This window comes from Saccopteryx leptura, chromosome 2, assembly GCF_036850995.1.
Source record: "Saccopteryx leptura isolate mSacLep1 chromosome 2, mSacLep1_pri_phased_curated, whole genome shotgun sequence".
NCBI classification, from domain to species: Eukaryota; Metazoa; Chordata; class Mammalia; order Chiroptera; family Emballonuridae; genus Saccopteryx; species Saccopteryx leptura.
This window is the reverse complement of record NC_089504.1, coordinates 152,524,774-152,537,459: the sequence shown is the minus strand read 5'-3', so window position 1 is coordinate 152,537,459 and position 12,686 is coordinate 152,524,774. Positions and strand designations below refer to the sequence as shown.

Genomic DNA, 12,686 nt, shown 5'->3' with positions numbered 1-12,686 from the left:
TAAACTCATGGACCTTGGCTGTAGAGAACATTTTATGAATTTGATCCCAAAGGCAAGAGAAGTAAAGGCAAAAATAAATTAATGGGACCAAATCAGACTAAGAAGCTTCTGCACAGCAAAAGAAACTGTCAACAAAACAAACAGCCAACTAAACGGGCGATGATGTTTTCAAACAACAGCAGCCCAGATAAGAGGTTAATATCCAAAATATATAAAGAACTCACAAAACTCAGCAACAAACAATCCAATAAAAAAATGAGAAGAGGCCTGCCTGGGTGGTGGCGCAGTGGATAGAGTGCCAGACTGGGATGCGGAAGACCCAGGTTCGAGACCCCAAGGTCTCCAGCTTGATTGAGGGCTCATCTGGTTTGAGCAAAAGCTCACCAGCTTGAGCCCAAGGTCGCAGGCTCGAGCAAGGGGTTACTCGGTCTGCTGAAGGCCCACAGTCAAGGCACGTATGAGAAAGCAATCAATGAACAATTAAGGTGTTGCAATGCACAATGAAAAACTAATGATTGATGCTTCTCATCTCTCTGTTCCTGTCTGTCTGTCCCTGTCTATCCCTCTCTCTGACTCTCTCTCTCTCTGTCTCTGTAAAAAAAAAAAAAAAAAATGGGAAGAGGACATGAACAGACACTTCTCCTAAGAAGAAATATAAATGGACAACAGATATATGAAAAGATGCTCACCTTTATTAGCTATTAGAGAAATGCAAATCAAAACTACAATGAGGTATCACCTCACACCTGTTAGATTGGCTATTATCAACAAGATAAGTTGTAACAAGTGTTGGAGAGGCTCTCATTCACTGCTGGTGGGAATGTAAATTAGTACAACCATTATGGCAGAAAGTATGGTGGTTCCTCAAAAAATTAAGAATAGAACTACCATATGACCCAGCAATCCCTCTACCAGGTATATACCCCAAAACTTGAAAACATGGATACGAAAAGACACATGCAGTCCCATGTTCATCACAGCATTGTTCACAGTGGCCAAGACATGGAAACAGCTGAAATGCCCTTCAATAGAGGATTGGATAAAGAAGATGTGGTACATATACACTATGGAATACTACTCAGCCATAAGAAATGATGACATAGGATCATTTACGACAACATGGATGGACCTTGATAACATTATACTGAGTGAAATAAGTAAATCAGAAAAAGCTAAGAACTACAGGATTCCATACATAAGTAAGACACAAAAGTGAGAGTCATGGACATACATAAGAGTGCAGTGGTTACCAGGGGGAAGGGGAGGGAAGAAAAGGATGAGAATGGGAAGAGGGGAGGGGCATAAAGAGAAACAAATATAAGGTGACGGAGGATGATTTGACTTTGGGTGATGGGTATACAACATAATCGACTGTCCAAACGATGTGGAGATGTTTTCTATAAATCTGTGTACTCTAGTTGACCAATATCACCCTGTTAAATTTAATTGTCTAAATAAAAATAAATGAATTTTTAAAAAGTCTGAGCCCCTCAGTCCCTTCTGCACGGCCACCCCTCCCTCACCCCACACATCCTGGAGGATTTAGAGGATATATTTGACTTCTGTAGCCTCCTGCAGGACTAGCGGGAAGCTGCTACAGTCACAGGTGGAGTCTGTCACCAGGAGGAGCAGGTTACTACTGGGAATCTGTTGCATCACAAATATCCTGCAGCAAGGAGAGAGATGGGGCCATGGAATCTGAGGAAGACTTGACCTTGGGCTTTTGGGGAGGAGGACTTCTGGAGACTTCCAATGTGGAGCCGGGGTGGCAGGGGAAGAAATGGAACCGCAAGGCAGTTCAGATCAAGGTTCCTTAGAGGAACAGTCCTGGGGAACTGGCTCAGTTCTATTGGCTTATTTTACCCACAAGCCTTTGCATTTGTACTGCTCTTTTACTAGCAGATTGGAGAAGGGGGGGAAGTCAAAATTGGGACATTTTTGAGAGTGAAAGGAGTTGTTATTAATATATGCAAGGACAACAGGCATATAAGTCAGGATTGTGCCAAACAAATAGGGATGTGTGGCTGTCCTTGCTTTGGGAGAAAGAAGGTGGTGGCGGCAGGCCTTGTAGGAAAGACACAATGTTCAGTGTTGACCACTGGGTGGCACAGTGCCCCTACATTCTGCCCAGCAGTCCTGTGACGAGGGAAGAAGGAAAGGATGTGGAAAGCCTATGATGCACAAGGCCTGGTGTACTTATATAACAGCTGTTCCTTACTGAACATTTCCTCTGGGATGGGTGGTTTTATGCACACACACCACACACACACACACACACACACACACACACACACGTATACATGTACACAACCTTCACCACACCACATGAGGCTATTATTTTTGTTTCATAGATGAGTAAAATTAAGCTAGAATTGGCTCAGTAACTTGTCAAGGTTACTCAGCTAGGAAATAGCAGAGTCACGTTTTAAACCCAAGTCTGTTTACTCTAAAGTCTTTGCTTTGCACAAACCATTCACTTCGTTCTCACAACAAGCCTTTGAGCAAGGTGCACCGCTGTGCACCGCCTGACATTACACAAGACGAGAGACAGAAACCTGACTCTGTCTGGTGATGAAGTCTGAGGTGTTACACAATAAAACACCTTGTTTGACGTCTGGCATCTCTCAGGGACATCCTGGGAATCCTAGCTAAATGGCAAGGCTGGCCAAGGAGACCCTAGAGGAGGCCATTGTCTCCTGGGTTAGGACAGGACTTCCTAGGTTGCGAGGTCCCTGAGGTTTGGGGTGGGAGTCAGCTGAACAGAACCTACATTCAGGTCTCCCCACCCCTGGGCCAGGGCCTGGCAGAGCGGGTTGGATCTAGCAGCCTCTACATGAAGGAGTGCTCGAGTGTAGGCTGAGTGCAGGTGCAGGCCACAGCCTAGGGGTGGAGGCGCTGGCCCACTCACTCCTAAGAACATCCTTTCTCTGCACTGATTTCTAAGGGAGAGTTGTCTTGTTTCCTTCCTCAAATCTACCCTTGTTTTTCAGGGTCTCGCTGATGAAGTCCAGCTTGCACGGCCCGGACACTGATCTGCTACACGAGGGTGAGTGAAGAGGACACTGAATTGTGGGGTCATATTTTTTCCTGTCTGAGATGGACTTGCTGGTCTGGCCTCCAGACCTCTGTTCCTTAGCCCCCTAGCTGAGCACAGCAGACAGCCCCCAGCCCCCAGCTGGCTTCCTCCCTCACACCCTCTGCCTCAGCCTGTGTCTTTTTCACCGAGGAAAGAGGGGGACAGTTCACTCAGAGCCACCCCTTTTTTCTCCCCACGTAGAGGTGACCCCCTGTGAGTGACTGCCCAGCCCCAGGCTGGGGACAGGCAGAGCTGCCTCAGGTCTTACTTCTGGCAGGACCCACAACTGATGATGCCGTTGGCTTCCTGGATGGCCTCCTGGTGCACAAAGACGGGGTACTCCGTGTCACAGGGCTGCAGCACTTCCTGCTTCTTGTGCTTGTGGGCTGTGGGGACACAGAGGCCAGGAGGGAGAACAGGTGTCAGAGGGCTTTAGAAGTCGGGCCTGCAGGATCTCAGCTTCCACCCCTCCAGGGCCGGGTGGCCCCTCCACCGTGAATGCCGCTAGTCCACTTACAGAGGGCTCCCTGGTCAGATAGCTCTCGGGGCCTGTGAAGGAGGGGTGGGGGGAAATGAGGAGGGAAAAGGAACAAAATGAAAGGCATGGGGTGATCACAGTGCACAGGGCAGCAGACTGGGCATCGGCGTGCCTGGGACGTTAGCGTGTGTGATTGACACACTGGCCCCATGACCTTGGGAAAGCCACTTCCTGCCTGTGCAAGTCTGTACCCTATTGTCAGCTGGGATGGGGAGGTAGGGGTGCAGCTTCTCGAAGTTTCCTTTCAGCATTGATGTGCAGGGTCTGAGAGGAGAGCAGAGGTGACCAAAGTGCCGAGGCGTGGCTTGGCAGAGACTTCATCCCCTTCTCATCCCCCTCACCCTGTTGGACCTTCCATCCAGCACAGACAGGTGACATTTTCTCAGGCCCAGCTGAGGCATTCTGCAAGGGCACGTCCCAGACGAGCTCTGGGCCTGCTCTCAGTCCCTGCTGCTGGTTAGAGAGCCATGCAGCGAGGGCCAGCCCTCGGCTGCCAGGGGCCTGGGGACGGCTGGGAGGGGGTCCCTAGTGCCAAGAGCCACCAGCCTTTGGGGCCCTCAGCGCATGCCTGTGTGGTGCGCTTGAGCCCACTCAGCAAGGACTCAGCTCACAGAAAGGCGAGTCCCCAGCAGCCTGCCTTGGAGGGCCCACGCTCTTGAGGGGAGCAAAGAGCAAACAAGCTCACAGGCTGAATGGCATTATTTTTGTTCAAAATAGCAGTGCCGTGTTATTAGTACCATGCTCCCGTTTCTTTAAGGCACTCGGCACACCAGACTTTTTGTTCTGGAGCATGTCTGAAATAGGCAGGGCAGGCAGTATCCCCCCATTCTGTAGATGCGACCTTCTGCAGGGTCACGCAAAGGTTAGTAGGGGAGCAATAGGGCTCCTTCACACTTAGATCTGGAAAGATCCCACCAGAGCTTTATGGCAAGAGGTCTGCATGCACAGGGGTCCCCACGAATAAGAACCATCACAGCATTCAGCGGGGGTGATCAGTTTTAGCCATGGTCACGCTGACCTTCAGGGCTGGCTGCTGGGGGGCCCTCTCTGAGCCCCCTTGGGATGGAAGAGAGGGTGTTCTGGTTAAAGCCGGCAGAGTCTTGGGACCCAGCTCCTCCCCTTTCATGCCCAGGGACTCTGATCTGGCTTCATCCCCAGTGGGGGCTGGCCTGGGTGGGCATGTCTGCCCTGTCAGCTGAGCCACTCTGTGTGGGTCGGACATCTCAGTGATAACAAAAGTAACCCTGCCAAGGACAATAGGGGAGTGGCTTCCTCAAGGTCACATGGAGCACTGAGTCCCAGCCTGGTGCTCTTTCTCTGAGGGCATGGACAACTGGCCGGGCCAGGCCTGTGGGCAGGAAGGGAAGGAGTTCTGGGACAGCTGTCCTAAAGACAAGAAATTTGAACAACAGGAAGAGGGAGGTCATTCTCAGCCTTTTCAAGGTACGGCCGCTGGCAGAGAAAGACAAGAGGGGGGCTCTGTTCTCCACCCTGTGTCCCATGCAGAAGGGAGGAGGGACCTATTTCTAAACAGGTGGTGACACATGGCTCATGGTTCCTGTCACAAACACCAAGGGACTGTGAACTGTCACCAGAGCAATCCTGTGAAGACTGTGGGTGTGATTTCCAAAAGGAAATTGGGAACATGGCTGGGATTGGCCACGTGAGCTGAAGGTCAGAGGACGCCAATGGTTGGCTGGAGGTGGGGGCAGGCATAGAGGGCAGGAGGGAGGACAACAATGGAAATGATTTTGTTGTCAGGAAGCAGACCCAGTGGAAGAGAAGGGGTGCGGAAGCAGAATTCCCCCCAGGCAGTGGGGAAGCTGAAGACCACCAAGGAAGAGGCTCGGTCAGCATGGAGGGGCTGAGCTAGACCAGTTAAAGGAGACAGTCCTGTGTGGGCAGGAGCCCCAGGCCACCAGGGAGTGGAAGTGACTGCTGTCCCTTTGCAGTTGAAGATCAGGCTTCACTCTCCCAGGAATGTGGTCCAGAGTCACAGCTGGCTGACAGTGAGGACACCTCTGATTTGTGGTCAGACCTCTGGGGGACAGTGCCCTCACATAGTTTGCTGCAGACACAGTATCCCTAGAGTGTCCTAGTTGTCAGTCAGATGAGGCCTCTGCTGCCACCCCTCAACCCTGAGCTGAGGGCTCAGGGGACATCTGAGATGGAAGCACCACTGTTCATGTGCCATAGGGTGACCTGGTGGCCACTCACCTGCATGTAGTCACAGCCAATGGACCATATCACCCTTCCCTCCTGGAATTATAAACACTCTCACCCAAGGAGAGGGCTGGATGTTTCATCTTCCCTGGAGCAAGACTGTCCTTGTGTGGGACAGTCTGGGTTACACCCCCACCCCTAATGAATGGGACAGGCTTTAACCTGAGAGATGTCCCCTGAGTCCTGGAGTACCAGGATGAAAACCGCTCAGCCATCTTGAATGCACCCTTTGAAGTGAGACCTATGAGGCTCTGTGATCCCTCCCCCACTACCCAGTTTCACAGCCCGTGCTACTTACAGTGATGGAAGACAGCTTTGGCTACCCAGGACATGAGGCCCAGCACAGGGTGGGTATAATGTCACATGAGGTCAGGATGTCACAGGGTGGTGACGTCACATGGGATGAATGATGTCACATGAAGCGGTGGTGTCCAAAAATGGTGTGATGTCACAAAAAGATGAGGGGAGCCAGGGGTGAGGGGAAGGTGGTGAAAGAAGGTCAAGTAGGATGAGATATGAGCACTGGACTGTTCAGAGTTCCCATCCCATCTGTCACCCACCCAGGGGGGATAAGGCTTCCAATCAGCTAATTGAAATGGCGTTGGTATCCAACTCACGGTTGCGCAGTCACATGGACTCACCCTCGGCCCCACTGTCCACATGCCAGGAGGCCCAGGTGCTCCACTCCAGCAGGAACCTGTCAGACACAGCCCTGGCTCTTCAGAGACCCGAGCTCGAGCATTAGAGCTCCCAACTGGTCCCCGGCCCAGCCCTGGTCTCCAGGACATCCTCCTCCCTGCCCAAGGGTCCCTGATTGAGCAGACGTGTCCCTGGCAGCAGGAAAAGGGAGGGAAACCCCATGCGCCCAGGACAGCTCCTCCCTGGACCCCTCCCTCCTCCCCTGGGCTCCCTGAGAACACACACCTGAGTCAAGTCCCCCCCCGCCCCGCCCTGTCCCCAGCCACTTCCCCCACCTCAAACCCACTCACAGCAAGAGCTCATTCACCAGCCATCTGGTCACAGTCAGGAGGGCAGAGATGGGCTGGGAAGGAGGAGCCAAATGGTTAACCCAGGCTGTGGGACCCCATCCTGTTGCCACCAACCCAACCCTTCCCAGCCAGGGGGCGGCTGGAAAGCTGAGTCATCTGAGCAACTCCTGCTGCAGGTCAGACATCCTGGGTCAGACATGCCCACCAAGGCCAGGCAGGGCTTCCTCCTGATGAGCCTCTTGGTGACATGCCTGCGGTCCCTGATGATCTGTGTGACCACACTACTCTGACAGAGGCCTGTGGACAAGCCGGGCAAGCTGGAATGGGAGAGGACTTTCTGGTCAGAGTCCGGAGTGTGGCCCAGGGCCAGCAGCCTGACTGACACAGGGTGAGAGCAGGGACCAGTAACCTCATTTTAGGGGCGGAGGAGGGGTTTGCTGTCTGGCAGAGGGGAGGGTCAGGGGTTGCACTCACGCTGACCAGGGGCCGGGCGGCACTGTGGTGGTGATTCGGGGGTTTGCACATGGCCTGGTAGTCATACATGGTCACTCTGAAAACCAGAGAGTGGACATGGTGAGTCTAGACCGTCCCCTGCCTCTACCCCTGCCCCAGGGAAGTCTGAGGCAGAATTTTTATTCACCCAGATTCCTGACAGTTCATGAGTTCGGACAGGCAGATTGGAAGAGAGCACACGCCCAAAGTTATATTTCTGAACTTTGCTTTAAGGAAAACAAAGGGCGAATCTGGTTTTCCTTCTAAGGGCCCACATGTCCTTCCACCCCTCCCCACCTCATGTCAAGTCCCTGCCTTCAGAAAGGTTGCTTTTGGAGCACTCTGAGGCCCTCCCTCTGGGTTTTTCAGGGCAGGATCCCAAGATCTGTCTGGACCATTTAGCATCAGATCCTGCCTTTCCTGTGGGTATTTAGATGGGGGAGGAACATGGCCCACTTACTGGTTAAACACCCCCATGCTGAGCAGCTCGGTCATGAGAGCACCGTCCACTTCCCCCAGAAATCTTCCCATCTGTGGGGGAGGAGAGAGAGAGAGAGAGAGAGCAGGGCGAGGACTTCTAAGCCTCCTGCGCTGGCCCAGGGCTCATTTCTGAGCTGCAGACTTTAGCTGCCACTCAGGTTTTCCCTGCATGTGCCTTTCAACACCATCCGGGCAGCGGGATCCGCTCCACCTCTCCCCTCTCTGTGATCTGCTCCCCTGCTGTATTCTCAGCTCAGTGCTTTTAAAACTCTAAGTCATCATCCACTAATTGGCCATGAAATCAATCTGGGGGTTGCGGTCACATTTTTTTTAAAAAAAAGGTACAGAAGTCTTATGAACAAATCAGCGTTAATCACCTGCAGTCAGGGTAAGCAGGGTTTTGTGAAACTTGATTGTGTGTGTGTGTGTGTGTGTGTGTTATGTCAAATGTAAAATGTATTTCTTTCTGTGGGTCATGGTCACAAAATCTTCAAAAGTGGTGCTCTGTCTCTCACACCGACGTCCTTATCACGCAGCTAAAATAAGTTGGAGCACTCTAGAGTTGCCTTTGATGTCCCCTGCCTCCCTCCCACCTGCCTCCTTGCCAGTTAATCAGTGTTTCCTGTGAATCTGCCATTCACTACCCCAACTTTATCAGCAGTGAATTCACCTAAACCCCTAACCTCTCTGCAGCCACTTCAGGCCCCGTAACTGGGTTCCCCCCTAGTCCCCAGTCACTGCTGCAGTCTTCCTCCCACACAGCTGGGATTCGGTCACTCTCTTCTTCACTTCAGGAAAGGACCCCCTCCTTCCATCCCTCCTTCATTATCCAATCAACCAGCACTAGGTGGCCCCCTGACTATGTGCTGGGCATTCCCTGAGCCAGCAAGGTTGGCTCGCCCTCACGCCCACAGTGCCTGCAGCCTCGGTGGCCAGCCTCACTGCGGCACTGCCCTCCTGCTGGCCCTGCCTCTGCTCTTGCTGGTCCTCAGCACGGCACAGACAGCTGGGCTAGGTGTTGGGTTTTGATTCAAATCCTGGCTCTGCCACTGCCCGCTGTGTAACTGTGGGCAGGTTGCTAGAAAGGCTGGAGATAATGCATAGCAAGCATCTGGGCCACAGCAGATGCTAGGTAAGTGGGACCAGCGTGACGGGAAGACACTAGGCCAGGGGTCGGGAACCTATGGCTCATGGGCCAGATGTGGCTCTTTTGATTGCTGCATCTGGCTCGCAGACAAATCTTTAATAAAAGAAATAATAACATTAAAAATATAAAACACTCTCATGTATTACAATCCATTTATTTCCTACCACTCATGTTCATGGTTCTGAGTGGCTGGAGCCAATCACAGCTGTCCTATGGGACAACAACACATTTTTATTGGATAATGTGTAACATACATGGGTCGTTGTATGGCTCTCACGGAATTACATTTTAAAATGTGTGGCATTCATGGCTCTCTCAGCCAAAAAGTTTCCTGACCTCTGCACTAGGTCCTTGGCTCTTCTCCTTGCCGTGGTTACCTTCCCCAGTCCTCACTCCAAGGAGCTTCCCTCTCGGCCTCCTCTAAGAAGTCTGTCTTTTCTCCCCTTTCTGGTCAGAAGGAGTGATTCCTTCCCCTGCACTAAGACACTACATGCTTGTCACAAAAGCACACGGGAGAAAAACGAGGAGTCCAGTCTTGTCTGAGCTCTGCTCTCTCTGCGTCTGGGAGGCCCACGTGCTCTGACTGGAAGGCCTATGAGACGTCTTTGCAGAGGGCAGTGGACAGCAAGGGACAGCATGGAGGAGTCCAGGGCATTCCAGGACAGAATGCAAACTGGAAAACGAGAGGCATCCAATCTTGCCTGTTTCTCCAGGGGCAGCCCTGAAGCCACCTGAAGTCTCTCCAGATCATAGGCTCCTTCTTAGCTGGGCCATACTTTTTGCTGTTCCAGTTACTATGTGTGTGGTCCTGCATGACCAGGGAGCGGATCCCAGCTGGCACACCCACTTCTGCTCCCCACAGACCACAGTGCCTTGTTCACGGCATTACTCAGTGTGCATGTGCTTAAGGAAGGGGTGAGTGAGCAGACAAGGGGATGAATCAATGCTGGGAGTAGTCTGCTCCCTAATTCTAGGCTTATTCATCAAAATGTTTATTGTTTGTTGAGTCTGAGAAGAGAGGTCCCTGAGAATAAGACAAGCTCCTAGACAGTGGGAAAGAATGTATCCTCCTCTATAAATAAACAACTTGATTTTGAGATATGTCACTCTGGCAGAGAATGTCCATCCTCCTTTCTTTGGTAGGGATATTCTGACTTTAATAATAGCAATATGCTCAACTAAAAGACCACATTTCCCAGACTCCCCTGCAGCTGAGGCTGGCCAATAAGTATGAGCAAAGTCAAGTCATGGTGGGACTTCCAGGAATCTGTTTAAAGGGAGATGACTCTGCAGGAGGAGCTCCTCATTCTCAGGGATGCTGCCCTCCTCATTCTTCTTGTCTGTAAAGCAGACAAGACGGCAGGAGCTCCTGTATCTGTGTTGTGATTTTGAGGATGTGGGCACCTAATGACTGGACCATACCAGGCCTGGGCTGCCTTCATCCATTCCTTATGTGAGAGAATAAACCTTTAATTTGCTTAAGTCACTGTAGTGGGAATTCTATTCCTGACAATAGAACACAATTCCTAGGTGATAGTGTTTCACTCGCACTTAGAGTGCATCAGTGCCCCAAATAGGGAAATTGATTTAATTTCTGGAATCTGCAAAGACAAGGTCCAAATATTCAACCTTGGGTACCCTGTCATTTAGGTTCCCCAGACTGAAGGTGGAGAGGGACAATAGCCTCTTTTCAGTCACAGAGCTCTCAAGGGGTTCTGGGAGCTCTACTTGCCCTCTGGGTTTGCTCCCTTCAGGGCAGGGCTCCACTTTCACTGAGGGTCACCCACACTTCAGCAGGGGTCCACTGGACACCGAGCTCTGAGGCTGGAGCGAAGGGCCTGGGACTTCCTGAGTCTCCAGTTTGTACGGAGGCAGGAGTGAGGTGTGGTTCTCTGAGATGCCACCCAGGAGCCTAGAGCAGGAAGCAGATGGGGCAGGTGCAGCTAAGAGTGCAGCACTGGTGAGCATCCCTCTGTCTGGGACAGACCCTGGGCATGGGCTAACTTGCATGCCTGTGTGAGTCTGCTATCCCTAGAGAGAAGGAGGAACACAGGATGAGTGGAGGCAAAGATTCGCCCTAGTGTTGGAATGGACAAAAGAGATGTGGGCCTGCTTACCTAGGGACAGCCTCTAACAATGGAAAAGCTCATGCTGCAAAGGGGTATGAGGATTAAATGAATCAGCAAAGTAAAATCACTGTGCACGGCTGCTCGTGGGGGCTAGTCCTTTTATCCCTTCCTGCTGTACATCCTCACCCGTCCGAGTCCCCTGAGCTGTGCGGGCTCTTGACAAGTGCTTTTGACCCCGGGGGGGGGGGAGTGGAGGAGGGGTGCCAGCTCCGCACTCCTGGAGCGCCTCTGCTGCCATCAGCCATCCCCAGGGTACGGATGACCCTCTAAACTTCACTCAGGAGGCACCCAGCTCAAGCTGCCCAAGTGTGGGCACCCTAGCCCCAGGAAGGGAGAGTGCAGGGGAGCCCAGAGACATGCTGAAGCAGGTGGTGAAGGAGTGGGGGGCTGGAAGGGCCAGTTCAGGAGCACACGCAGGGCGGGGAGGCTAAGGTTTCTCCTGCAGCCATCTCACCCACTGCACCCATTGCCCGGCAGTGACCTGGAGACAGCCTGCCATACCATGTGGGCAGAGAGGACAGAGGACTGGGGGAAGTGGGGAAGGAGAGGGGGAGCCAAGGAACACAGCTGAGGCCCAGGACAGGCACCCGGGAGGCTCTGTGAAGGCAGAAAGGGCTGCCCTGGTCCAAGGGCCATTCAAGCACTGGCTCTGTGGGCTGGGGGCAGGCAGGGAGGAGGTGCTATGCCTTCTGAGAGATTTAAGTCATTAACAAGAGACACCACAATAGGGTGTCTGATTTTGTCACTCCTCTGCCCCTTTGAGGTCCATTTTGAAGCTCTCATGTGTGGGTGCTACCCACAGGCAAATGGGTAGCCCTGAAACCAGGGTGACGGAGCCACTGTGCACACTGCAAAGATCCACAGGGCTGTCGCCACTCTGGGCCCTTGCTGTCCACTCTCTTTTTAGGCCCCAGATAAACTGCTCTAATCCTGTCACTTGTAGTCCTTTATTATAAAAATGAGTCCTGAGAGAGGCCAGTGGGGCCAAATAGTTAACCCTCAGGCCTGGAGCAACCCCAGGACCCGGAGAGAGCTAAGCACCCCTCCCCCAGGTGGGCTGCAGATGCCGCCCAGGGCAGTGCAGGCCCACTGCATGCTGCGGAGTAGGTCCTCTGTGAGGAACGTCTGCAAAAGACTTTGTCTGGGAAGAATCATTGCACCCAGAGCAGCAACAGACTACTCTCCCAGGACCCTAGATGGACCTTGGGAAGGACAAAGAGTAGGCTGGACCTTTCGGCACATTAGCTCAGTCCAGAAAGTGCACCCAGATCAACAGCAACCGGCATAAAGGCCTAGGCAGTGGTTCTTAGACTCACCATACACCAGCCTCAGCGGGGCCTTGTTACAGCACAGATGGTAGGCTGCCCCCCGAGTTTCCTAGTCCCTTAGTCTGCGGTGGGGCCTGGGAACATGCCTTTCTATCAGGCTCCCAGATGCTGCTGATGCTGCTGGTCCCCCCACCACACTTTGAAGCCTAAGGATATAAGGAGGGAGCGGAAAAGACTGCGTTGGGGGAAGGCCCAGGCTTGTGACTCTTGGTGGCACTTGGGTGTGTTTCAGGCAGGCAAGTTTGCCTGAGTGATTAGGGGCATGTGGTGAGATGCTTCTGACA

General features: G+C 52.5%; 1 protein-coding gene across 1 annotated transcript in view; it reads right to left on the bottom strand.

Moving 5' to 3' along the window:
• Window positions 1–12,686, bottom strand: part of CACNA2D4 (calcium voltage-gated channel auxiliary subunit alpha2delta 4) — a 123,345-nt gene that overhangs the window by 13,882 nt on the left and 96,777 nt on the right. Inside the window, 7 exon segments of the mRNA XM_066369084.1 lie at window positions 1,554–1,666; window positions 3,345–3,462; window positions 6,136–6,156; window positions 6,479–6,534; window positions 6,827–6,879; window positions 7,301–7,376; window positions 7,779–7,849. Of these exon segments, the coding sequence (XP_066225181.1) occupies window positions 1,554–1,666; window positions 3,345–3,462; window positions 6,136–6,156; window positions 6,479–6,534; window positions 6,827–6,879; window positions 7,301–7,376; window positions 7,779–7,849 (508 nt within the window).